The 27,844-nt window shown below is 37.5% G+C and overlaps 1 protein-coding gene across 2 annotated transcripts in view; it reads left to right on the top strand.

Annotated features, from left to right (window-relative positions):
• Positions 1 to 27,844, top strand: part of INTS7 (integrator complex subunit 7) — a 112,165-nt gene that overhangs the window by 52,941 nt on the left and 31,380 nt on the right. For both annotated transcript variants that reach the window (XM_033438069.2, XM_004275273.4), the window contains 6 exons: positions 2,492 to 2,731; positions 4,298 to 4,435; positions 5,540 to 5,746; positions 21,822 to 22,016; positions 22,568 to 22,671; positions 24,062 to 24,130. In XM_033438069.2, the coding sequence (XP_033293960.1) occupies positions 2,492 to 2,731; positions 4,298 to 4,435; positions 5,540 to 5,746; positions 21,822 to 22,016; positions 22,568 to 22,671; positions 24,062 to 24,130 (953 nt within the window). The remainder of the gene's footprint in view (positions 1 to 2,491; positions 2,732 to 4,297; positions 4,436 to 5,539; positions 5,747 to 21,821; positions 22,017 to 22,567; positions 22,672 to 24,061; positions 24,131 to 27,844) is intronic.

Genomic DNA, 27,844 nt, shown 5'->3' with positions numbered 1-27,844 from the left:
TTTTTAAAAAAAAAAAAGGAAGGGTGATGGTATGGCTGTGTTCCAGTAAAATTTTATTTACAAAAACAGGCAGGATTTGGCCCAAGTGCAAGAGTTTGTCAACTCCTGGCTTAAACAAATATTTGCCCTTGATCTTCACTTTCAAAGCTAGCATTTTGACTGTTATTATTCCAAAATACAGGCGAGGTAAAAATTTGAGCTTTGGCCTATTTTGCCGTCAGTTGAAAGTGTTTATTAAGTTGTAATAGATACATATGATGGTCCTAGATAATGTAAAGTTAAATAGACAGAGCTCCTGCAGTTTTGGAAGTTTATAATCTAAGGTAACACTGATAAGATCACAAAGAACTGATGAAATTACTGCAGTCAAACTCATAAATGTGTAAGCGTGTATTAATTTCTAGAGTATAGAAGCTCTAGTTTTAAGGGCTTTTCACCTTCACTTAATTATAGAATCATCTTAGAGATAGTTAAAAAATTTTTAAATGAGACTATTATTGGATTGAAACATAAAATATAATTTTTGATGGTACAAAATAATTAAGAAAAGTGGAATTAATAGAAGTAAAAGGCTATTAAGTAGACAATGGAGAATGTAAGAACTATAACTTGTCTAAGGTATGGATTGAGGGAAGTCATGACTTATTTTAGCATGTTAAGAAAAGGTATGATGTAGTCATAATGATGTACAGTAAAGATACTAGTACCATTAAATAAAAGCTGATAATCAAGGGGTGGTGAAGGAAGTAGGCAACATGTGATTGGCAAGTCCACAGAATCCCTTTGGAACCATAATACATTTATTTAAAAAGTTTAAAAAGAAAGAAAGAAAGCAAACCAAAACCTTTCCCACCAATCATAGGTGTCAGTAAAACACTGGACTCAGCACAGTGGGACATACATGGATGGTCAAGAAAAGTCCCTTTGTTAGAGGAGCTCTCCATAAGAGGATACTGATATTTATATAAGGGGTCGTAATACCAAGCAGAATGTCGCAGGTTCTCTGGTAATATAAACAAAAGTGCAATTCTAATTGAGAGGACAGAGTGGGGAGTGATTAATTTCAACTAAGGATATTAGGGAAGACTTGAACAAGTAGATGTCATATGAATTAAGCCTTGAAAGACAGGGTAGAATTTCAGTATTGAGGAAGGATCATTTGAACCTGAAGGACCACTTTTATGAAAGACAGGAAAGCAGAAATGTACCTGTTATGTTGGAAGAATGATAAGTAGCCCACTGTGGCTGGTTGAGGTAAAGGGAGATTAGAAGGTAGTTTGTAGCTCGATCATGGGGGATATCAAATGTCAGGCTGAGGAACTTTGGCTTCATTCTGTAGGTAATGAGATCTTAAAATTTTGAAGTAGTGACCATGCTCTAACTTTTGTTGTAGCTATTATTGTTATTTAAATATGTCTATTATGTACCAAACTTTGTTGAAGGCTTGTATATACATCTTTCACTGTTTACAATAACCCTAACTAGTGAAATTTGTATTCCTCTTATAGTCATGAAGAAATTAAGCCTCAGAGAGATAAAATAACTTGTTCACACACACTTAGTCAGTCAAGGGCAAACTGACCTTAAACTCTGGGTCTGTCAGACCCTAAAGACATGATTATTCTTCCTAACATACTGAAAGCTACATGGTTATAGCGTGAAGGATGGATTAATGGGCCCATCTTTTCAAGAGATTGGAATTAGGGAGACATTTATGTTGTAGTAGAGAGAATGAAAGGGAGCTAAATAGATGGGTATTAGAGACTTGACAAAAGTAGAAATGACTAGGTTTAGCAACCTGTTGGCTATGTTAGTTAGAGGACTTCTGGGTTTCTAGTTTTGATGGCTGGGATATTAGGGATGTGATTAACCGGCCTGAATAGAAGCTCTGAGACCAACTGATATTTAGATTTCTGTTGAGAAATAAGAGAAAATTAGAAGCCTCCTCCCCACTTCAGTGTGCTGAAGTCACCTAGGGCACCTTTTTTAAACTGCAAACTTTCGGTAACCCAAACACCAGGAAAAAAAAAGGTTAATTCATTAAGTTTGGGATGGATAGGGCCCAAGAATCTATATTTTAGTTAGCATCCTAGGAGATGCCATTATGGGTAAGTTTACAAACCACACTTTAGAAGCAGTTCTTGAAAAGTAATGAAAGTGCAGTAATATGACATTCAGTTTGGCACTTATTTGGCCTTTACAGCATTATTCCTTATGATGTTCATCTCAAGTCTTAGACTGAATAGTCTTAGATTAAAATGAGCGTTTAATGTACCATCCTGTCTTATTATTTTAGTTTTAAACATGGCACACTTGCAGATCTTAATATGGGATTCAATGTCATGTGTTTCTTATTGAGAAAAATGTCATGCCTACAAAAAACCCTTTTCCTTAATTTTTCCTAGTAACTTGTAGAGAGTTACTTTCTTTAAAGCTTCACTTCATATGAACCTTCAGAATGTAACTGGTCCATCTTCTATTCAATATGCAGATCGCTCTGAATTGTATGGTGAAGTTGGCCAAGGGTAGGCCCCATCTCAGCCAGTCTGTAGTTGAGACCTTGTTGACTCAGTTGCACAGTGCTCAGGACGCTGCCCGGATCCTGATGTGCCACTGCCTGGCCGCCATTGCCATGCAGCTGCCTGTGTTGGGCGATGGAATGCTCGGTGACCTCATGGAGCTCTACAAGGTGATCGGACGATCAGCGACAGACAAGCAACAAGAACTTCTGGTAAGGAGCCACTTTTTGAACCTGCTGTGGACGAATAGGATCTGGTCTAGTGGGAATTACTTTCAGAATTCCACAGGTTAAAGTAATTAGCTGAGACCAAGAGCATGCTGAAGTCAAAATAGGGCTGGGACCTGGAGCTTTTTACCATTTCCTCTTTTGGTATAGAAAGCCCTATTTAGTTCACATGTAAAACTGCTTTCTTCCTAAGCCCTGTCAAATCAGCTTAGTGTAGCCAAAGCCTTCAATCTGATATTTTTGTTTTATTACAAAGGACAAAATGAAAATGAAGGTTTTTTGCTTTTTTATACAAGACAAATAAATAATGAACCAAACCGTGTATTGTACTTCCAAAAATGTAAGTTAAAGACCTAGTGATATCAATGACCATAAATTAACCCAATTCCTCTTTGCCAATCCAGGACCTCTTTAGCTGTTTAGGATCCAGTTTAGGTTTCAGTACAGTCCGGGGGCTGGGAAAGGTACATGCTTAGAAAAAAAACAGAAGGTGTGGAAGCTGTATAATAATGTTTAGTTGAAAGTTCTCCAGGGCTGAGAGTAGACTACGTTCTAAATATGCGTAAATTATATGTAAGCTTTAAAGTAGCCACTCTGTATTGTTTGTGGTCATCTGGCTTTATGGCTTGGGAAGAAAACTTAGTGAAATTACTTACTCAAGCCCATTTTATGTTTAATCCTGCAGGGGGCATTGTGTAAAAGATTGCCCCCATTTCATCATTTGCTATCAGTAAAGGTTACCCAGATGACTAAGTGGCAGTGGTCGTGGGAATCAGGCAGTTATCACAGTATGTATGGATCCTTGTGTGTATCAGCTTTGGAATACTGAGAAGCAGTTAGCCAAGTTTATTTTTCATTGAAGCAGCATTTTCAATTAATGCTTTTTATTGCTTTTTTCTTAGTACTACTTTAAAGCAACTTTAAATTATGAAACATAATATTCAAAAACACATAAGGAATAATATGATGAAAGCTTTTGCATCCATCACCTAGGTTAAGAAAAAAGTGTTACTAGTACACATGACTTGTACCCCGCTGTGTATCTCTCTGATAGTGTCGTCTTCCTTCCTATCAGGATAGGTAACCACTCTCCCGAATTTGGTGTTTGTCATTCCCATGCATGTTGTTATATATTTACTACCTTAGTATATATCCTAAGTGATATGCAATATTTTTGGCATATTTTTAACTTTGTGTTCTCATACTGCATGTAATCTTTTGCATTTTGCCTATTTTTGCCTGTTTTGTATGAATCGTCTATACTGATAAGTGTATTTCTAGTTTATCCACTTCACTGCTCTATAGTATTTCATTGTGTGATTATATCATAGTTTATCCATATTTATGGGCATTGTTTCTAATTATTTGCTGTTATACACAATGCTCTGAGCAAAGGAATAAAGTGGAAATTTTATAAATGTCAAAGGAAGACAAATTTTGTTCTTTTTTGATAGGCTCTAATTAGTTTTTAACGCTTTTGGGTAAAGTTATCTTTGACATTGCATAGAGTTAATGATTTTCTTGACTTTCTTACTTCTTGCTCGATGTTAGGTGAGCTTGGCCACTGTGATTTTTGTAGCCAGTCAGAAAGCACTGTCTCCTGAAGTAAAGGCAGTAATTAAGCAGCAGCTTGAAAGCGTCTCCAATGGATGGACTGTATACCGAATTGCCAGACAGGCATCCCGAATGGTACGTAGTATCCTTCTATGTGAACTGGGTTGGTGAAAATGGCAGATTACGAACCTTAGGTTGTGTGATTGTTACTCCTAGTCAAAACTAAAGGTGAAGGTAGAAGTACTTTTTAGTCATGCGATTAAAAGATGATGAAGGAAAGGACCTAATTTTTAACATATGCACAGAGAATGGTATATATGTTATTATGGGGAAGTTCCATGGGAATTCCAAAAATATGAGCTCTTTCTGGCTGTAGGTTGTTAGCAGCACTTTCATTTTGTCCTGTGCTCCCGTAAGCACAGCTCCCTCCCACCCACGTTTATATTCTCCCCTTTCAGTACACCATGTCGTTCTTCCCTTTCCCTCTCCATCTTTATCATTCTTATGTGGAAACGGGAAAGTTTTAGTCTTCTGTTCCCTCTCAACCATATGGAAATCCTAGCGATTTTTATTTACTTTTGTTTGAGAGGAAATATAGAGCTTGGGTAGTATAGAAATTCTTTGGGGATAAGTCCAGAGAACAAAATTTGAGAAGCATTATTCTAGGTGATTGAAGCACATGTTCACATTTTACAGTGTTTCTCAAATGGGAGAAGAAGCACTATTGACAGGATATTTCTTTATTATACCCAACTGTCCCAAGCATCCAAGCACTGCAAGACAGTGAGCATCCCTCGCCCCCATGCATTAAAAGGCATTCACATCCTCCCACAGCTACCCTTCCCTCAGTCGTTTCCAGAGGGCGCACTGCTCCTCTTGGTAATCGCTTAATGGAACTTAACTGGAGTTCTCCCCACCCCACTAAATAGCTCATACAAAATGACATACAATAAATATTTATACTTTCTATATTTTGAACTAAAGTTCTAGACATGGGTTATGGTTACTTCCATTCATTTTCTCTTTGGAACTGTTTTGGTAAAGAACTTCAGTCATTATGTTACATAAAAGCAGCTCAGCATGTTTTCTCTGAAGAAATACTTAGACTGAGTCTCACAGAGTTATAATGTGAGGAGTGATTGTTAAAACTTATCCAAGGTTTGGGTTTCTCTTTTAGCTGCTACATCAACTAATTCAAGTGTAAGAACCTCATTATCCTCCCCCCCTTTTTTTTCTTAGGGTAATCACGACATGGCCAGAGAGCTTTATCAGAGTTTGCTGACTCAGGTTGCCTCAGAACATTTCTACTTCTGGCTGAATAGTTTGAAAGAGTTCTCACGTGCAGAACAGTGTCTCACTGGGTTGCAAGAGGAGAATTATAGTTCAGCACTTTCTTGCATTGCTGAGTCTTTAAAATTCTACCACAAAGGGATTGCTTCCTTAACAGTAAGTTCTCTTAATTCTCCTTTGGTGATGATGACTTGTGTGACAATGGTCTCCCTTTTCTTTTGGGGCTTATCCTCTTTTAACCTTGAAAAACCTGCTGATATATATGTATTTGGCAGTATTACAGTAATAAATAGGACATGGAAGTAGATCATTAACCCCTCCCCCACTTTTTAACATTCATAGATTGGTGAACATTTATCATTTTGTTTTTATCAAGTATCAGGTACACATGTGAAGAGGATTGCTGAATCCATGCAGGAAGGATAAAGTGGAGATAGGGTCCTCCCTTTCCAAACTCCTGTTAGTAAGACTCCAGCCTGGGTGACTGCTACTGTCAAACATAAACCCTCCACCCCATCTCATACCTGGCAACTACTCGCTAAGAAACTAGAGTTTCTTGCTTTGTAAATAAAGAAGAAATGATGAGGGATGCTAGCGTCTCACCTTTTATCCCACTGTGATATCCTCCTATTCCAAATTAACAGTCAGCCAGCTACTATTCCCTTTTTTTTTTTTTCCCCAAGAAAGAAAGGGTGTGGCAGAGAGAGCAGATCCTTAACATTTCCTTGAAACTAGTTATATTCCTAAGAATCTGTTCCCTAAAATGTGCATTTTCTGTATTAATGCAAGGACTTTTTCCCCTTAAGAGTAAAGAGTTTATGTAATCAGCATTAAATATGTTTAAAGTATTGTCACGTGACTTTAAAAATTGTATATATTTAGATGGGGCCATAAAACTTTTGCTACCTGTTTTTTTTTTTTTTGCGGTACGTGGGCCTCTCACTGTTGTGGTCTCTCCCGTTGCGGAGCACAGGCTCTGGACGCGCAGGCTTAGCGGCCATGGCTCACCAGCCCAGCCGCTCCACGGCATGTGGGATCCTCCCGGACCGGGGCACAAACCCGTGTCCGCTGCATCGGCAGGCGGACTGTCAACCACTTGCGCCACCAGGGAAGCCCTACCTGTTTTATATTTATCACATAATCTAAAATATTTTTAATGGTGGGCCATGCAAAGAGAAATGTTTCAAAGTAGAACAAAGAATAAACAGATGTCACAAAAGAGACAGACTATTCAGATTACTGTGGGTACATATCTTTTGAAGAATGATTTATTGATTAACTGCCATTTTAAAACAGGAATATAGGAATGGCTGCCCTCCATTTTAAGGGGTAGCACTGACTGCAGTGATTCTCTCCTCTTGATTATCTTAGGAAAAGATTGTTGTTACCTATATCAGGCTAATAAATACCTTAGAAAATGAAAAAGTACAGTTATTGCCTCTGATCAGTAGGGTAATTTCATTTTCTAGTTGATGTGGAACAGAAAATTGTTAATCATGCAGTACAGTAAATGGTAAGAACTGTGAAACAGGCTCACAAAACAATGAGGCAGATAGAATTAATATTATGAAAAATCCCGTTGAATATTTAATAGTCTTTTAATGATTTGTGTGTATGTGTGTTTAATGAGGCTTGGCAGTAATTAAGGACTGAATTCTGACGTAGGAAGAAAGTACCCAGTTGACAGAAGGCCCTTGTCTTAGTCTCCGTTCTGCCATTAACACAGGCAAGGGCAGGTTATTGGGCCTCAAATCATCTTTTGAAATGGAGTTCCTTTATTCAACACTGTAAGCACTTGCTATGTGCCTCACACTGCTTTGAGGATAAAAAGAAATCAGGAAATGAGTCTCCACTTGAGAATAGTCTGAAAGGGAAGGCAGTATGATCCATACAATCATTTGGAACTTCTCACATTTCTGATTGTACTATACTATCAGGGTTTTGTTTTGTTTTAAGGTTTTTAGAAAACCTGTTGATTTGACAAGTATGGATTTGACGGTAGCTTTCTGTCTTTTTAACGAAGATGATTTGAGCATGAATTGCCCTTTTACTCTCTGACACATGAATGTTCTAATTTGAGGTTGTCAGCTATGAGGATTATACTTTTTACCTTCTTCAACCAAACTAAAGAGAAGTTAAAAATTCTGTGCTTGTGGGGCCGCTATGGCGATGTTTGGGTGCTTAATTTCCCAGTGCAGTGATTAATGATAGTTATCTTGCTTCTTAGAAATAAAAATTGTAAGAAGTGTTTGTATTAGTTTTCCGTGCTGTGTAACAAATTACTACAAATTTAGTGGCTTAAAACAACACCCATTTATTATTTTACGGTCTCTATGAGTCAGAAGTCCAGGCATGACTTAACTGGGCCCTCTGCTCATGTTGTCACAGAATTGCAGTCAAGGTGTCAGCCAGGGCCAGTCTTGTCTGAGGCCTGGGCTCAGCGTCCTCTTCTAAATTCATGTAGTTTTTGGCAGGATTTATTTCCTCACAGCCGTAAGACTTGTGGAAGCTTCAGGGCCTACAGGAGAATCTCTTACCTTCAAGACCCTCTTTTAATGGACTCACCTGATGAGGCGAGATCTACCCAGAATAATTTCCCTTTTGATTAATATAAAGTCAGCTCATTAGGGACCTAAATTACATCCTCAAAATCTATTACCTTTGTCGTATTCCATTAGATAGAAGCAAGTTACAGGTTCTACCCACACTTTAAGGGAGATATATAAGGTGTGGAGACTGGGGCGGGGGTGGGAGTGGTGGCATGAGTTAGAGGAACGATTTTAGCAATCTGCCTCCAATGGTGGGTTTTAAATTTATTTTTTATTTTATTAAATATTGAATAGGTATTATATCTACATATATGTTATGTGAGGTATATAAAAATATCAAATATCCAAGTATACCTAGCACTCAGTTTAGGAAATGGGACATTACCATTTCCTTTAAAATTCATGTGTGCCCCTCCATGTTTGTATACCAGTTCCCACCTCACAAAGGTAACCACAATACTGAATCTTTTTGTTTTGTAAGTTTGTTTGATTATTTATTTATTTTTGGCTGTGTTGGTCTCCATTGCGGCGTGCGGCCTTCTCATTGCCGTGGCTTCTCTTGTTGTGGAGCACAGGCTCTAGGCGCGTGGGCTCAGTAGTTGTGGCACGTGGGCTCAGTAGTTGTGGTGCACAGGCTTAGTTGCTCTGCAGCATGTGGAATCTTCCCAGTCCAGGGCTTGAACCCGTGTGCCCTGCATTGGCAGGCAGACTCTTAACCACTAACCACTGCGCCACCAGGAAAGTCCCCATCCTGAACCTTGTATGTACCATTCCCTTGCCTTTCTTTACAATTTTAACATGCTTTTCTTTAACTCTTAAGGTATTGTTTTATGTTGCTTGTTTTTGAATTTTATATAAAAAGGAATCATGTATTTTTCTTTGACTTGCTTTGGTTATCTAAATTATATTCCTAAGATTCATCCATCTTGTTGCATAAAGCTTTAGGTCAGTTTCACTGCTGTATACCCATGTATTATATGATTATACGTCAATTTATTTTCCCATTCTAATGTTGATGGAAATTTTGATTTTTCCAGTTTTTTGTTATTAAAACATTACTGCTGTGAACATTGTTGGACACATTTTGATGCACCTATGTAAAGGTTTCTCTGGGATACTGATTCTCAACTGGGGATGATTCTAGCTCCATTTGGCAATGTCTGGAGACATTTATGGTTATCACAACTCACCAAGGTGTTAGTGGCATTTAGTGGGTAAAGGCCAAAGATGCTGCTGAACATCCAGCAATGCACAGGACAACTCCCCTCAACAAAGGATTATTTGGTCCAAAATGTCACTAGTATACTGAGATTGAAAACCCTTCTCTAGGGCAGTACTCACTCAGAACTATGTATCTGCCCCCTGCTCCAATTTAGAAATGTGTGAGGATGTTTCTGTTTGTCCCAGTGATAGAGGGGTTGGAGGGACTGCTGTTGGCCTAATGCTCAGTGGCTGGAGTTGCTTAATCTCCAGAAATGCTGAGGATACTCCTGCCCCTATTAAGAGATACTGATCTAAAATACTACCTTGGAGTGGAATTGCATAAGGTGTATACATCTTCAATTGACTAGCTAATACCAGGAGTTTTTCCATAGTGGTTTTACAAATTTACAATCCTTCCAGTAGTGTATAAGAGTTCCTGTTACTCTACATTTTCCCCCTCACTTGGTATGTTCTGGAAGTTATGATTGGAGTTTCCCAAATTACTAATACAATTAAACTTTATATATCTATATATTTGAGGTATGATTGATATATAACATTGGATTAGTTTCAGATGTGCAACACGACTTGATATTTGTATATATTGTGAAATCACTACAGTAAGTATGGTGACAGTTAACATCTGTCACATACATAGTTAGAAAATTTTTTTTTCTTGTGAAGAGGAGTTTTAAGATCTACTCTTTTAGCAACTTTCAAATATTCAATATAGTATTTTTAAAATTTATTTTTTCTTCCAGTTTTACTGAGATATAATTGACATACAGCACTGTATAAATTTAAGGTGTACAACATAATGATTGACATACATACGTCATGAAATGATTACCATAATAGGGTTAGTGAACATCCATCATCTCATATAAATACAACATTAAAGAGATAGAAAAAACAACTTTTCTTCTTGTGGTGAGAACTCAGGATTTTACTCTCTTAACAACTTTCATATATATCATACAGCAGTATTAGTTATCTTTATTGTGTTGTATTTATATCCTTATATCGTTAAATCCTTAGGACTTACTTATAACTGGAATTCTGTACCGTTTGACTGCCTTCGTTCAGTTCTCCCTCCTAACCCCCACCCAGCCTTCCACCTCTGGTAGCCACAAATTTGATCTACTCTTCTATGAATTTGTTTGTTCATTTGTTTATTTACATTTAATGACCTATGAAATTCAGTTTCTAATGCGCAGCACACAGATTCAGTATTTGTGTATATTTCAAAATGATACTATGATAAGTCTAGTTGTCATCTGTCACCATACAAAGATGTTACATAATTATTGGCTATATTCCCCATATGGTACATTACATACCTGTGGTTCATTTATTTTGTAACTGATAGTTTGTACCTCTTAATCTCCCTTAGCAGTTTCCTCTCCCCACCCTCTTCCCCTCTGGCAACCACCTCTTCTATCTGTGCCTCTCTTTCTGTTTAGTTATGTTTGTTCATTTGTTTTGTTTTTTAGATTCCACATATAAGTTAAATCATACAGTATTTGTCTTCGTCTGTCTGATTTATTTCACTTAGCCTAATATCCTCTAGGTCCATCAGTGTTGTCACAAATGTCAAGATTTCATTCTTTTTTATGGCTAATATTCCATTGTGTGTGTGTGTGTGTGCATATATATATGTATGTGTGTGTGTATATATATATATATATATATATATATATATATATACACACACACACACATATATATATGCCACATCTCCTTTATCCATTTTTCTCTTGATGGGGACTTAGGTGGCTTCTGTATCTTGGTTATTGTAAATAATACTGCAGTGAACATAGGGATGCATATGTCTTTTTTAATTAGTGTTTTTATTTTCTTTGGATAAAAACCCAGAAGTGGAATTGTTGGATCCTGTGGTAGTTCTGTTTTTAATTTTTTGAGGAACTTTCATACTGTTTTCCATAGTGACTGCACCAATTTATATTCCCACCAGAAGTGCACAAGTTTCCCTTTTCTCCACATCCTCTCCAACACTTGTTACCTGTGGTCTTTTTGATGGTAGCCATTCTGACAGGTGTGAGGTGATATCTCATTGTGGTTTTGATTTGCATTTCCCTGGATGAGCATCTTTTCATGTGCCTTTTGACCGTCTGTGTGTCTTCCTTGGAAAAATGTCTATTTAGGTCCTCTGCCCATTTTTAACTGGATTTTTTGCTTTTTTTTAATGTTGAGTTGTTTGAGTTCTCTGTATATTTTGTATATTAACCCCTTGTTAGGTATATTGTTTCCAAATATCCCATTCAGTAGGCAGCCTTTTTGTTTTGTTGATAGTTTCCTTTGCTGTGCAAAAGCTTTTTTAGTTTGATGTAGTCCCATTTGTTTATTTCTGCTTTTGTTTCCCTTGCCTGAGGAGGCATAACCAAAAAAATATTGCTAGGTAAGACAGAGGATACTTAGCTCAATAAGACAGTATTCTGTCAAAGAGTGTACTTCCTGTTTTCTTCTAGAAATTTTATGGTTTCAGGTCTTACATTTAAGTCTTTAACCCATTTTGAGTTTATTTTTGTATGTAATGTGAAAAAGGAGTCCAATTTGATTCTTTTGCATGTAGCAGTCCAGTTTTCCTAACACTTATTGAAGATGCTGTCTTTTCCTCATTGTATATTATTGCCCCCTTTGTTGTAGATTAATTAACCATATACGTGTGGGTTTATTTCAAGGCTCTCTATTCTGTTCCATTCATCTGTGTCTGTTTTTGTGCCAAAACCATACCGTTTTGATTACTGTAGTTTTGTAGTAGAGTTTTAAATCAGGGAGTGTGATACGTCCACCTTTGTTCTTCTTTCTCAAGATTGTTTTGGCTATTTGGGGTCCTGTAAGGTTTCCATATGAATTTTAGAATTATGTGTTCTAGTTCTGTGAAAACTGCCATTTGATATTTTGATAGGGATTGCATTGAATTTGTAGATTGCCTTGGGTAGTATAGGCATTTTAACAATATTAATTCTTCCAAGCTATGAGCATAGCATATCTTTGCAGTTTTTGGTGTCATCTTCAGTTTCCTTTATTAATGTCTTACAGTTTTCTGAGTACAGGTCTTTTCCCTCCTTAGATTTATTCCCAGGTATTTTAAATTCTTTTTGATGTGATTATAAATGGTATTGTTTTCTTAATTTCTTTTTCTGATAGTTTGTTTTTTAGTATATAGAAACAGAACAGATTTCTGTGTATTAATCTTGTATCCTGCAACTTTATTGAATTCATTGATGAGTTCCTGTAGTTTTTTGGTAGTGTCTTTAGGATTTTCTATATATAATATCGTATCATCGGCAAACAGGGACATTTTTACTTCTTCCTCTCCAATTTGGATTCCTTCTACTTCTTTTTCTTGCCTGATTGCTGTGGCTAGGACTTCTAATACTATATTGGATAAAAGTGGTGAGAATGGGCATCCTTGTCTTGTTCCTGATCTTAGAGGAAATGCTTTCAGCTTTCCACCATTGAGTGGAAAACAAGCTGTGGGCTTGTCATATATGACCTTTATTATGCTTAGGTATATTCCCTCTATACCCACTTTGTGGAGAGTTTTTATCATAAATGGATGTTGAATTATGTCAAAAAGCTTTTTCTGGATCTGTTGAGATGATCATATGGTTTTTATTCTTCAGTTTGTTAATATGGTGTATAACATTGATTTTTGAACCATTCTTGCGTCCCTGGCATAAACCTCACCTGATCATGGTGTGTGATCCTCTTAATGTATTGTTGGATTCAGTTTGCTGATATTTTATTGAGGATTTTTGCATCTGTGTTCATCAGTGGTATTGGCCTGTAATTTTCTTTTTTTGTGGTATCTTTGTCTGGTTTTGGTATCAGGTGGTGCCAGCCTCATAGAATGAATTCAGAAGCATTCCTTCCTCTGCAGTTTGGAATAATTTGAGAAGCATAGGTGTTAATTCTCTTCAAAATGTTTGGTAAAATTCACCTGTGAAGTTATCTGGTGCTGGACTTTTGTTTGTCAGCAGTTTTTTAAATTACCCATTCAGTTGCATTACTGGTAATTGGTCTGTTCTTATTTTCTGTTTCTTCCTGATTCAGTCTTGGGCAATTGTACATTTCTAGGAATTTGTCCATTTCTTCTAGGTTGTCCCTTTTATTGTTGTATAATTGTTCATAGGAATATCTTATGATCCTTTATATTTCTATGGTGTGGGTTGTAACTTCTTTTTCATTTCTTATTTTATTGATTTGGGCCTTTCTTTTTTTTCTTGATGAGTCTGGTGAAAGGTTTGTCAATTTTGTTTATATTTTCAGAGAACCAGCCATTAGTTTCATTGATCTTTTCCATTGTTTTTTTAGTCTCTATTTCATTTATTTCTGCTCTGATCTTTTCCTTCTATGATTTCTTTTGTGTATGCCTTTTGAAAGTGGAGTCTCTATTTCCCACAGTCCTCTGGCTCACCCCAAAATAAGCCCTGCTGGCCTTCAAAGCCAAGCATTCTAGGGGCTCCCGGCTGGGAAGCCCAGTCCCGGCTGGGACTCAAAGCCCTTGCTTTTTGAGGAGAACCTCTGCAGTTTGTAATTAGCCTCCCATTTGCTGGTCACCAACCTGGGGTATGGATCTTGACTATACCATATTTCCACCCCTCCTACCCATCTCTCTGTGGTTCCTTCTTTACGTCTCTAGCTGTAGAAGTTCTTTTCTGCTAGTCTTCGGGTCACTTTCATTGATATTTGCTCTGTAAATAGCTGTAATTTTGATGTGCCTGTGGGAGATGAGCTCAGGGTCCTTCTCCTCTGCTATCTTTGCCTCTCCCTCACAATATAGTCACCATGCTGTGCATTACATCCCCATAACTCATTTATTTTATAGCTGTACTTTTTGACCCCATTCACCCATTTCATGCACTTCCCTACCCCCACCTCTGGCAACCATCTATCTGTTCTCTGTATCTATGAGCTTGGTTTTTGTTTTTAGATTCCACATATAAGTGAGATCATTCGGTAATTGTCTTTCTCTGTCTGACTTATTTCACTTAGCATAATACCGTCTAGATCCATTTGTGTTGTTACAGATGGCAAGATTTTATTCTTTTTTATGGCTGAATAATACTCCATTTTGTGTATATATACCACATTTTCTTTATTTATGTATCAGTGGACATTTAGATTGTTTCCATATCTTGGCTATTGTAAATAGTGCTGCAGTGAATATGGAGGTGCAGATATCTTCTTGAGTTAGTATTATTGTTTTCTTCAGATAAATACCCAGAAGTGGAATTGCAGAACCATATGGTAGTTCTGTTTTTAATTTTTGAGGGACTTCCATACTGTTATCCATAGTGGCTGCACCAGTTTACATTTCTACCAGCAGTGCACCAGGATTCCCTTTTTTCCACATCCTTGCCAACACTTGTTATTTCTTGTTTTTTGGATAATAGCCATTATAACAGGTGTGAGTTGAATTTTGTGCTTGTGGTTTTGATTTGCATTTCCCTGATGATTAGTGATGTTGAGCCTATAGGCCATCTGTATGTCTTTGGAAAAATGCCTATTCAAATCTCTGCCCATTTTTTAATTGGATTATTTGTTGTTGTTATTTTACTAGTGACTTGTATGAGTTTTTAAATGTATTTTAGGTATTAACCCCTTACTAGATACATGATTTGCAAATATTTTCTCCCATTCATTAGGTTGCCTTTTTATTTTGGATGTTCTAGATACCAATCTTTTGTAGGTTATATGAGTTGCAAATATTATCTTCTGATTTGTGGCTTTTTATCACTTTAAGAAATGTTTTCCCTTCAAGTCACTACCTTTACCTTTCTCTGTAGAAGGCACTTTTGATTTCTAAAGCTATAGATTAGTCTCGCCTTGTTTTTCATTATTATTTAAGGACTCATGCAGTATTATGCTTTTGATTCTAGCTTCTCTGCTCAGCTTTATATTCGTGTGATGCATTCATGCTTTTTGTTGCATATTGCAGTAGTTTGTTCATTTTCATTTCATTGTGATATTCTTTTGGATAACTGTTATAACAATCTGTTTATCCATTTTATTTTTGAGAAACATTTGAGTTATTTCCAGGTTGGGGCTATTTAGAATAATTTGACTTTGAACTTTCTTACACACATCTTTTGATATAGGTGTGCCTATCTTCTAGATGGTAGTGCTGTGTCATAGATATACTGAGTTCAGCTCTAATAAATACTACCAAAAAGTTGCCTATGGTGGTTTCCAGTTTATACTACTATCAGTATCAATGCCTTTTGGGGTTCATAGTACTTCTGGGATATAAGGCTTGATGACTTTGATCAGTTATGGAACATTTGGCCATTATCTCTTTAGCCAATGCTTCTGTCCCTTTCTTCCTCATTTGGGACGTAGTGCGCCCATGTTAATTCTTTTTACCATGACTCATATATCTCTCATATTCTCTTCTTCATTTTCTACCTTTTTATCTCTCCATACTTAACTCTAAATATTTTCTTCTGACCTATCTTCCATTTCCATAATTCTCACTTACATTGTGTCTAATCAGCATGTCAGACTCATTCATTAAGTTCTTAATTTCATTTATTGTGTGTTTCCAGTTCCAGAATTTCCATTTGGTTATTTTATATTCTGTAGTTCTTCTCCAGGACTCTCTATCTTGTCATTTAAGTTCTTTAACATATTGATTGTAGTTATCTTGAAATTCATATATGATAGTCTGTTATCTGGATCTGTTGTGGTTTGTGTCTTTGACCTTTTATCCCCCTTTTGGTTTGAGGAATTTTGTCTTTGTTGTATACTTAGTTATTTTTTTAGTTAGTTTTGGACAGTGTGTGTGAAAAATTACAATGATTATATCATCCTTGCTTTTGGCAGGCAGTTAGGCTAAGGGCAGATTACCCTAATCCAGCCAAGGATTGAACTGATTCAGAGCTAAGCTTCAGTCCTTGGAAGAGCCAGTATATTTTTGGTTCTCCTAACTCCTAGGGTATAGCCCTTTGAAGTTACAGCCAAAAGCCTGAAGTGTTTTCCACAGCCCTCTTAGTCTTATGAGACTGCTGAAAGCTCTGCTCAGCTTCTCAGACTCCCAGGAGCAGCTTTCAAATTAGCAAGTAATCACCAGATGTCAGTCTTATCTTCTTGGATTGCCCATCTCTCCATGATTTTGGCTCCTTGTTGCCTTAGTAGCTCTTCAGTGCTTTTAGATAGATGTTCATAATATTTAACTCAGTTTTCCATTTGTTCTTAGCAGGAGGTCTGGTTTTAAACAGTTTAGTCTACTATTGCTTTAAGCTTGGCTTATTCTTTCAAAAACTGAGCTTGTATTAAGTGAAATAATCCAATTACAAGAAGACAAATATTATATGATTCCACTTAAATGAAAGTGGTCAGATTCATAAAAACAGAAAGTAGGGTGGTGGTTACTAGGGGCTTAAGGTCCATTGTTTGCACTGTGGTTCACTCTTGGTTGTCACATGTTCTTTACCACAATATATATAAATATTTTTAACTGAGTTTATTAAGTAGCTTTCCTTTCAGCCACATTGGGTTTTTTTAGCTGCTCCATATAGAAAACAGAATATGTACCAAAAGTCAGAAATTCAGTGAAGTAGCATTATATGTGTGTTTAACACAGATTTACCTCTGTATGTTTAGACTTTTAAAAAAAAGAAAGAAAGAACAAGAATGAGGGAAAATAGCTATTTAAATAATGGGGACACAAAATAGCACTTTAAATAGTGGGGACAGTTCTTCTCAATTAGCTTGTACCCCGGGGCTCTGAGTTTGCTGTTCCTTCACCTATGTTAAATTTACTGGAAGTAGTTCCTTCTTGAGGAATTTTCAGGGATAATTTTGACTGTATACAATTTTTGCCTTAGAACCCATTTCCGTTTTAAGCTTTAGCCCCCATGTAAAGAAGAATAAATAATATCCCTTTTATTTCTCATTGGCATTGTTCATAGCACTATAGTCTAAATTTTATTTTTATATGTTTTCTGTCTCTCATGGACGATATTACCTTTTTAAAGTCTTTGATTGACCTTTATCACAAGTTTATCTTTTCTGTGTTCTTTTTGAACATGCATACTATATCTAACATTGTTTTCCTCAGTATAACACGATGTAAGATGCACAGTCACTTTCAAAGTTACCATCTTATATCATCAAATATTTCTTGTTAGTCAGAAATAACTTCAGAGTAGCAGTAAATCTTTTTCGTTATAACTACATCTTGCTTCACTTTCAGTTTTATAATGCATGTTAGGACAATATTGCAAATGATTTTTTGTCTGTAAGATGGTCTACACTGTATATAACTGTATATATATCATATATACCCACTTGTATCCCTGACCCTTCTAAAGTTATTGATAAGCAGTAAATAAAAAATAGCAAGTAGCAGCTTAAGGGGCAGAGGAAGGGGGAACTTATCTTCCTATAAGAGCAAATCAAATCTCCAAGAAATTAAAAACAATTGAAATAGTCTCTTTAATATCCCTAATCTGTGCTGTTTCATGATTAGAACAAAACATCCCAAAAGTTTGAAAACCACAGAATTCAATATATTGATTATAGTTATTACCTCTAGCTTATATAATTTTATATAGGTGTAACTTTGCAATTTGAGAGGGATACTAGAGCAAGTGTATGTTCTTATAAAGGATACAGGAAGTGGCAAACTTTCCTAGAGTAAAATATGAATTCCACCAAATAATAAAACTATAATTTGACACTTAAAACTAGAGAGAACTACACTAAGGTCAATACTTGGTCAGATGGATAAGATTGTAACTTAATTCTAGAACCTCCAGTCACACACCAGGCTCTCCTCCTAAAAGAAGAGTGTGAAATACTATCTAAGAACGGCATCAGCATGTTTTAAGCGAGTCATGTCAGGGAATAAAGTTAATTTCATTATGCCTCCATTTATTGTTAAGTTAGCATTTTTTTGGTAAGTCAACTATACTTCGGTAAATTTTTAAAAATCTGAAAAAGAATATATATATGTGTAACTGAATCACTTTGCTGTACACCTGCAACTAACACAACAGTGCAAATCAACTACACCTCAATTAAAAGATAACTGATATTAAAAAAATAACTACTTTTCTAATAATACTAAGACGGTCCTTGCCTTTTCGCGGGGACACAATGGTACATATATATATCACCATCTTTATCCATTCATCTGTTGATGGATACCTAGGTTGTTTTCATATCTTGGCTATCGTAAATTATGCTGCCATGAACATTGAGGTGCATCTATCTTTTCAAATTAGTGTTTTTGTATTCCTTGGATAAATACTCAGATATGGAATAGCTGGATCATATATGGTAGTTCTAGTCTTAATTTTTTGAGGAGTCTCCTTACTGTTTTCCATACTGGCTGCTCCAATTTACATTCCACACAACTGTGATTTTTTAATATTGTCTAGTGAAATGGGTCAACATTTGGAATAACTGCACAATTCAGTGAATGGTGGAGAACCTATATAAACGCTTCTCCATTTTCCTGCTACACATCCCTGTGAGATCAAATTTTCTTAACAGACATCAACTAAAATGATATATTACAAGAGACTGAACACAGAAGCAGCTATGAGAATCCAGCTGTCTTTTATCAAGCTAGATATTAAAGAGATCTGCAAAAATATGAAACAAGTCCCTTGTTCTCACTAATCATTTTTTGAAAATAATGATTTTTCATAAAATGTTATTTATTGTTGAGTAACATGGAGTCAGTTTCTTATTGTAAGTTTAAATGAATGAATAAAAATCTTTTAAAAACAATCTTTTAGTCTTAATTTCTAATACTGTATATGTTTTCATGAACCCAAAGCCAGCTGCGAAGTGGGACAGGGCAGGCACTGGCTGGGAGAATTCAGGGTGGTAAAAAGGGACTCATTCCAATCCCTCTAGGAGATGTAAGTCTAAACTTCCCAATTCCTCATTTTTAGGAATTTCTTTATCTTACACATTTAACCTCTTAAGTATTTCATAAGGTAGGAGGGGAGAGAAAGACAGCTAAAGAAATTGGGAAGCAAAGGAGTCTTGAAAATCACTGATACTGCCTCACACCCATGAGGGTATAGACGCAAAAGAACTGAAAGCAGGAACTCAAACAGATATTTGTACATCCATGTTCAGAGCAGCATTACTCACACTAGCCAAGGGGTGGAAACAACCCACGTGTCCACTGAAAGGTGAATGGATGAACAAGATGTGGTCTATCCAGACTATGGAATATTATTCAACCTTTAAAAGAGAAGGAAGTCCTGTCACCTGCTACGGCATGGAGGAACGTTGAGGACATTGTGCTTGGTAAAATAAGCAGGGGCCTCCGAGTAATGTTTAAATCAGATCACTCTTCATAGCAAACAATAAAGAGAAGTTGTATTCTGGTTATTAGTTCCGTTTCTCAGACCAGGAAGTGGATGCACAGCCTGGCTGGATGCTTCAGGCAGAGGTGGGCTTCATCTACCCGCCACCCTGGACCCCCTACGCTGGTGGCAGCGATCGGAACAAAGTGAGCTCGGCCCTGCGAAAGCTCATGTTGTCATTACTTTTGTAACTTCAACGAGAAACAGATTTTTACATACATGACATCACAGACCATGCCTCTTGACCGTTACCCAATATAGAAACTGGCCCGATCACGAAGCTGAAGCAGCAGCTGGTTTGGGAAAGTCGCTGGTTGCAGGCGAGCGGCTGGGTCACTGTGCCACTTGCAGCTGCGTGACCCGAGGAGGTCTGTTCTGGTCCTGCTCAAAAAAGTCGCCACCCGGCTCTTCTCGGGAGCAGCCAACTCCAGAACCTGTGGTCCATCTGAGGGGTGGGCAGCCATCATGGTGTGACCCACAACGAGACCAGGGAGAGGGGACTGCTGTGAAATAGGAGCTGCGGAACGAAGCTTCGTGCCATCGACACAGCTGCACTGGGGCAGGTGGTTGGAACAAAGCTCTTTCACTGGCAAAGTTGTCCAAAGGCTGTGCAGTCAGGGGAGAGCCAGGAATCGTTGTCCTCTACCACGGTGTTTCGTACTCTTTTTTTTTTTTTTTTTTAACTGGACAATATAGTTTAATGTAGCAAAAATCTAGGGAACGATCCGGTATTTCAGTTAAGGCTCTGGGTGCCTGGAGGGGATCACTGACGGCACTTGCAGCTCTTCCTCTTTTCTGGAGATGGCCCTTCCAGCCACGTGTTGCCGTCCTGGGTCAGCTTCTTCCCGGAGCAAAGCAGGGGCCCTTCTCCAGACAGCGATCCCACATAGGAGGAAGATTTCTGCAAAAATGGACAGTCGGCCAACACCCGTGCCTCTGCACTAGGGAAGGCCTGCCCTTCCCTTAACGTCTTGGAGCGCTCGGCCACCGGCGGGGCCCGCGGGCTCAAGGCAGCACCACCTTTGAAAGTCCACCTTGAAATACGGACCACACTTTCCGGGTTGCTCTAAGGGAGGCCACTTCACCTGCCGACGGGGCCTTGCGTGGATCACCGGGGGACAGGTGCCTGAGGGCAGAGCGCGAGACCAGAGGCGAGCGTGCTGCGGTGGCTGGAGCCCGGACCAGGGCTAAGGGCGCCCGGGGTCAGGCGGGTCTCTGGGCACAGCCGCCGCGCTCGGGACACACGTGCGCATCCGCAGGGAAGAAAGCGGGGAGGGGGGGGGCTGCCGTGGGCCTGTACACAAAGAGGGTGCTGCACAGAGTAGGGGACTGGGCGCCAAACACTGCATTTAAAATATAATACGGAACCTTGCCTGTGGTCTGAAGGCCCCACGTGGTCTGGCTGGCTCTTGCCTCACCTCCGCCAGCAACAGGCTTTTTTAACAGTGACGGTCTAACAATATATTTCTCCTGCCCTCACCTTTCTTTTCTCCCCCTTCCAACTTTTTTTTTTTTTTTTTTTTTGCGGTACGGGGGCCTCTCACTGTTGTGGCCGCTCCCGTTGCAGAGCACAGGCTCCAGACACGCAGGTTCAGTGGCCATGGCTCATGGGCCTAGCCACTCCGCAGTATGTGGGATCTTCCCGGACCAGGGCACGAACCCATGTCCCCTGCATCGGCAGGCGGACTCTCAACCACTGCACCACCAGGGAAGCCCTCCCCCTTCCAACTTTTAAAAATTCTGTTTAATGATTCCAGCATGTGAATTTCAGGTTAGAAAGGTAGGAAGGTGATAAGGGAATCTGGGGGGAATGGTAATGTCTGTGAAGCATCCCTCATATGATATCTTACAGATGACGGTCTAGTTAACCCATGTCTTGTGGGGTCTTTGCAAATGTAGGAAGTAAGGAACCTGAGTGTTGATGGAACATAGTTTTTCAGAGTTGATGCTAATGACAATAAGTTTTTCTTTCTAATATTACATCCTCCCCTAATAATGTAGGTGTTTATCCATCATCATTAGAACTACTGCTCTTTTGCAGACTCTGATAAATACTTTGTCCTTCAGCATCTTCCTTTTATGCTTACCTTGTATTAAATATAGCTTGTTTTTATTCCCCAGGCTGCCAGTACACCACTGAATCCTTTAAGTTTTCAGTGTGAATTTGTAAAGCTCAGGATTGACCTTCTCCAAGCCTTCTCTCAACTTATCTGTACTTGTAGTAGCCTCAAGACAAGCCCACCACCTGCAATTGCCACAACAATTGCCATGACCTTAGGGAATGACCTCCAGCGGTGCGGTCGCATCTCCAATCAGGTATGTCTTAACTTTATTTTCAGTGCAGTTTTTATTTACACTTTAGAGGTTTTTGAGGTTAGTTGTGAGATGAAAAATTCTGAAACTTAAAAATCAGCGGATTGACTCAGAGGCAACATCAAATACTTCTAAACTCATCTGTCTTGCAAAAAACAGGCTGAAGTCTTATTAAAATGACAGAGTGATTGATGATATCTCACTAGTTGCTACATGTTTATATAAAGAAAAAGGACATACATTTTAAAGAAACTTTGGGAAGTTTATAGCCATATTATTTATTTTAGTGAAACTTTGAAGAAGCTAAAAATGCAGTCTTTTTTGTTTCTGTACATTATGTGTAAATTATAATCTTGTACACATTTGTAGTTTCATTTGCCATCTTTGTTAATTTTCTTTAATAGGGTTTATAAAAATGAATGAATTGAAAATGAGTTGAAATATATTTTTATTGTTTGAGGATTGTTTTCTTATGTTTTGACTTTTGTGTTGTTTATACAACACAAAAGCATATTTGTTTATTTATCATAATTGATATTTTTCCTTCTTTATAGATGAAACTGTCCATGGAAGAATTCCGAAGCCTTGCTTCCCGATATGGGGATCTTTATCAGGCATCTTTTGATGCTGATTCCGCAACTTTGAGGAATGTAGAACTGTATCCTAAACTTGCCCAATATTTCTTGTTCTTTGGAAGTATTCTTTTAAATGTAGAGTAAATATTTCAGATACGCTTACCTAAAATATACATATACATTAGATAAGCCTACAGATTTACCATAAATAATAATTTCTCTTTTGAAACCTAGTATGAGCAGTATAATTTAACTTCTTTACTTCAACCAGGCTTTTTAAAAAGTGGTGACTCAGTGGTGGTCTTTTACCACCTCTGGGAAGAGCGTCCAAAACCCAGGTCCAAGCAGTGTTGAATACTTTGTGCTCACTTGAGCTACAATGGTCAACACAAAATATTTTTCCACCAGAGAACCATTTTCTGTCTTGCTTCACCTATCTTTTATTCACAGCTAACAACCCTAGTTCCCATCACCTTTATTAATGATGTATTCAGTCGTTTCAGTCATCACTTATGTTCCCTAAGCCCCCTTTAAGTTCTCCGTATTTTCTTATTAGCAGCTTCAGATCCTTTTTGAAAGGAAGAAAGATAAATTGCTTTTAAGTTGCAGACCTATAAATCAGTAATTCCTGGCATTTTGGTTTAGTGATTGAAAACCTGATGAATGCTATGGACCCTCTCCCCTAAAAAAAATGCATATATGCACATATCCCCCCAAATTTGCATACCATTTCAGGAGAGTTAACAGATCCCTTGAGCCCCAGCCTAGGAACCTCCAGGGTAACCGCTCTACAGACCCTTATTGTGGTGGTTGTTTTAAACTTTTCATCAGTGAAACCCCTATATCCAAGATAGATAAAAAAGTTTCTGTGATTGAATCACAGAGCCTGTTGCTTGGTTCCTCCTTCCAACATTAACCTCTGAAGTACTCTTCCTGGAACTATCACAGACAACATATATCCCTTAAAAAGAAAAAAATAGAGCCACAGACTATTTTGAGTCAATAACATGTGGTTACCTTCACGAAGAATATGATTTTTGTAAGGAACGGCACCAAAACCGGAGGAGAGCTTAAACAAGCTTCATTTGGGAACACTCCCGGGTGAGGTTCACTGGTCCGAGAGAAAGGGGCCAGAGAAGTTGCGCCCGGGTGTGGGCGCGAACAAAATTTATAGGGGTGGACGCAGGGGAGGCACTTGCTGTGTGAAGCAGCCCCTTTTTGGTTATCTTTTGGATGTTGTGGCAATGTTGGGTGTCGGTTGCATCAGCCTCAGAGCCGTTGGTTCCGCCCCTCAGGGAGCGGGAAGACCGGTTGGTTGCATCAGCCTCCTTGGCGGGGGTTCTGTCTGGTTCCCTGGGCCCTTCCCTAGACCTGCTGGCCTTACAATTTTCATCTTGCCTTATTTAGTATTCAAATAATATAAAGTCTATAGTACATTTCTCTATTATCATGTATAACCTTAACATAATGCAGACAGCAGCAGAGCTGTTTACTGATATCTCACGCAATAGAAGCCCTGATTTTGGATCCAGAATCAGCAAGGTATTTAAATAGTTTATATTACAGAACACTTTCAAATATGTTATCTTACCTAATCATCACAACAGTGTTTTGGAAGATGTTTTATAGAGGAAGAAACAAAGAGGAAGAACTTCTCTAGCATTTGCCTAAGGTCATATAGCTAATGACAAACCTAGATTTTCTGTCTCCATTGTTTACTTACCTCCTGTGTTCTGTTTTCTAAATAACTAGGAAGAAGTTCTTTGAATTTGAACATTTTCTTCTGGTATATTATAACTAAATTTTGGTGTAAAAAATTGAGTTAATAGTATAATTAAGCTTGAACTTGAAAGTTTTATTCTTTGGTTTCCCAAACAAAAAGATATTCCTCTTTTTGCTTTATTAAAATCCTTCTCCATTCTCTAATTAACTGATTAATTGTTCAAAATATTTTTATTGAAGAATGGTCCATTATTTTTTCCCACTATAGTATTCTGTTTTAGAACATTTATTTTCAACTGTATATTTCCAATCTAGTAAGGCCTGTGATTCTAAGATCAGCTTCCTCAAAGAGAACATAATCAACAGAGCGTTTTAAATTCCTCTATCCTAAAGCATTGACTCACCATTTTTTTCCAAGGCAGTACCAAAATCCTTGCCTTCTGTTTTAAAGTGCTATCTACTCTCAGACTAGGCCACTTGGCTATTTTTTTTTTCACTCATCTGATTCATTTTAATATTTCGATGACATACTAATTTTTACTTATTTTTCCATTTATCCTTCTTTGACCTATGTTCATTTTCCCCTTAGACTTCCAGTGTTTTTGTTTTGTTTTGTTTTGTTTTTTTAAGCTTCTCCCTTTTAAATTTCAAAATGTTCTCTAACCTCCATATTTTTCAGTCTTTGCCAGTTAATTGATACTTCCAGGCTCACGCCATTTCTGATTATGCCTACTCATCTTACCTCATAGCACACAAATGTCATTGTACTGTTGGTTGACATAAGAGAAATTAGTATTTTTCTTGATTGATTTTTTTAACACATTGTCAGCAGGGATGGGGTGAAGGGAGTTATCTAGCCAGCTCTCAAATCCTGCTCTCACTGTCAACCTCTCCACTTCCTACCACCTTTCTTCACTCTTCTCCATCCTGTTTTATCCCCTAAACCCACTCCCCTAGCCTTTGCCCTTCCTAGCAATGAAAAATTGGAAAAGAAAGATTGTACCTTGAAGGAGAGCTCTCTGGGTTTCAGTCGTACTGGTGTACAACTGCAAAGAGTAGATTCCTTCTGAAACTTCTTTTCTTGATACTATATATTTTGTGCCTTTCATATAAAGAAGGACCTGCTGCTAAAAAGAGCCTCAAGAGAGTGAAGCATGACATTAATAAAATTCACTGTAGTTTTTACAAAAATCTGTGTGTATCTTTCATAGCCTAGAAGGTTTTTGGGGAGAAGAGACCTTGTCTTATCCAACTTCGTATCTCTAGCAGCTAACATTGTGCTTGAGCCAGTATCAGTAAGTGTGGGATAGGATGGGGTTTATGTTTATAATTATGTTATTATCTGCTCATACCAACCTTTTAGGATTATTAAGAAAAAATATTTTGAGATGCTTGTTCATTACATTTTTCTATTCTAGCTTTGCACTTAACCTTTATTTTTACTGCCTAAAATATAATGGAATGGCTTCTGGTCATGAAGCCATTCACGTATGGGACTTTTCCTTCTATTGTAAACAACTAGAAACCTGGATAAAATATGCAAGTTTAAATACAAGTTTAACTGATTTCAGACATTGGACAACAGGGAGACCAGGAATGTAATCCTTCAGGGAAGGGACATAAATAAGGTAAACTTTACACTAGTCCTTGCTTTCCTCTGCCTGGAGGCACTTTTTAGACTGCCTTTCAGGCAGGAGTAACCAAATTAAAACATGGTGGTCTTGCTTAGTTGAAGAGACAGATATCAGGGTTCAGAGAACAAAGGAAGCTAGAATTTGCAGGCCAAGTACAGGGATGGAGGAAGCTTTCCAGAGGAAGAGTGCTATGAATCTTTGGCTGAATGCTAAGCTGTACATATATTAGGTGAAATCCCACAAGGCCAGGCAAAAAACAGCTACTAGGGAGGGAATAATTACCAGGAAGCTGTAAACTGAACAGCTTATGCAGAGCTGAGAAATGTTTGAGTTCCAACCGGCCAAACTGTAGAGACCTAATTGAACACTCAAGGCATTCAGAAGAGACACTAGAAGGGTCACACCACCTTAGTAATCAAGCTAAACTAGCCCTAAAGTGAAGACTAGTCTAGACCTGACCTAACAAAGCTTAAGTAATCCTTCAAAGAGTCAGAATTATGACAAGTAATGGCTGTCCACCAAAACAAAATCTTAACATTCTTTGAAGACAACAAAATTCAAAAACTCAAATGTATAAGGTCCACAATTTTAGCATCCAATCAAAAATTACTGGTCATGAGAAGAAGCTGGAAGATGTGACAAATAACCAAGAGAAACTTCAGCCAATTAGAAAATAGACTCACAAATGACAGATGATGGAATTAACAGACTTGGACTTTAAAATAGTATTTTAGTACTATTAGTATTTTCAAAATTTTAAAGATAGAAGATAATGAACAAATTTAAAGGTTTAAAAAGAAAATGGAACTTCTAGAGCATAAAAATGAAATATCTTGATTTTGCCTTTATTTTTGAAAGATAGTTTTGATGAACATAGAATTCAAGGTTGATTAGGTTGGGTTTAACAGTAGGTTAAATACAGCAAAAGAAAAGATTAGTGAACTTAAAGACATAGCAATAGAAATTATCCGAATTGGACAGTGAAAGAAAAAAGACTGAAAAACGGAACAAAGTTAAAATTGCCAGTGAGACAGTGTCATTTGTACTACTATACATGTAACTGGAAATCTTAGAAGGAGGGGAACAAGGGACAGAAAAATATTTTAAGTGACTGAAAAATGTTCATGTTTAATTAAAAATGTAAACCCACAAATCCAAGAATCTTAACGAACCCAGAGTGGCATAAACATAAAGAAAATCACAAGGCACACATTATAATCAAATTGCTGAAAACCAGTAATAAAGAAAAATATAAAGCAGCCAAAGAAAAAAGACTATATAGAAGGGAATAAAAATAAGAATTTTTTACTAATTCTTATCAGAAATAATGCAAGCCAGAAGACAGGTGAAGCAACATCTTTAAAGTCCTGAAAGAAAAAAAAAGTAACCTAGTATTCTATATTCAGTAAAAATACCCTTGAATAATTAAGACTAAATAAAGACATTTTCAGACAAAATCTGAGAAAATTTGTTACCAGCAGACCTAGACCTGTACTATAAGAAATGTTAAAGGAAGTTCTTCAGGCTGAAGAAAAATTATTTGAGATGTAAATTCAGATCTACAAAGAAAAACACTAGGAATGGTAAATATGTGAGTACATAAAAAAGACTTTCCTCATGTTTTACTTTTTTAAAAAAATATTCCCCATTTAGAAAAAAATAACAATGCGTTTGGGAGTTTATAACACGTAGAAGTAAAATGTGTGACGTGAGACAAATGACGGGGGTGGGGGTTGGAATTAATACAGTAGTAAGAGTCTTACATTTTACATCAAGTATATATTATTTGAAGATAACTTGTGGTAATGGAGGACGAATAAATTCTAGAGCAACCACTAGAAAATAAATAAGCCAGTAGAGGAGGTAAAATGCAATACTTTAAAAAAAACCTCAGTTAATC

Source organism: Orcinus orca, chromosome 1 (assembly GCF_937001465.1).
Source record: "Orcinus orca chromosome 1, mOrcOrc1.1, whole genome shotgun sequence".
In the NCBI taxonomy this organism is placed as follows: Eukaryota; Metazoa; Chordata; class Mammalia; order Artiodactyla; family Delphinidae; genus Orcinus; species Orcinus orca.
The sequence above is the reverse complement of the archived record's forward strand: the minus strand, read 5'-3'. Positions and strand labels throughout refer to the sequence as shown.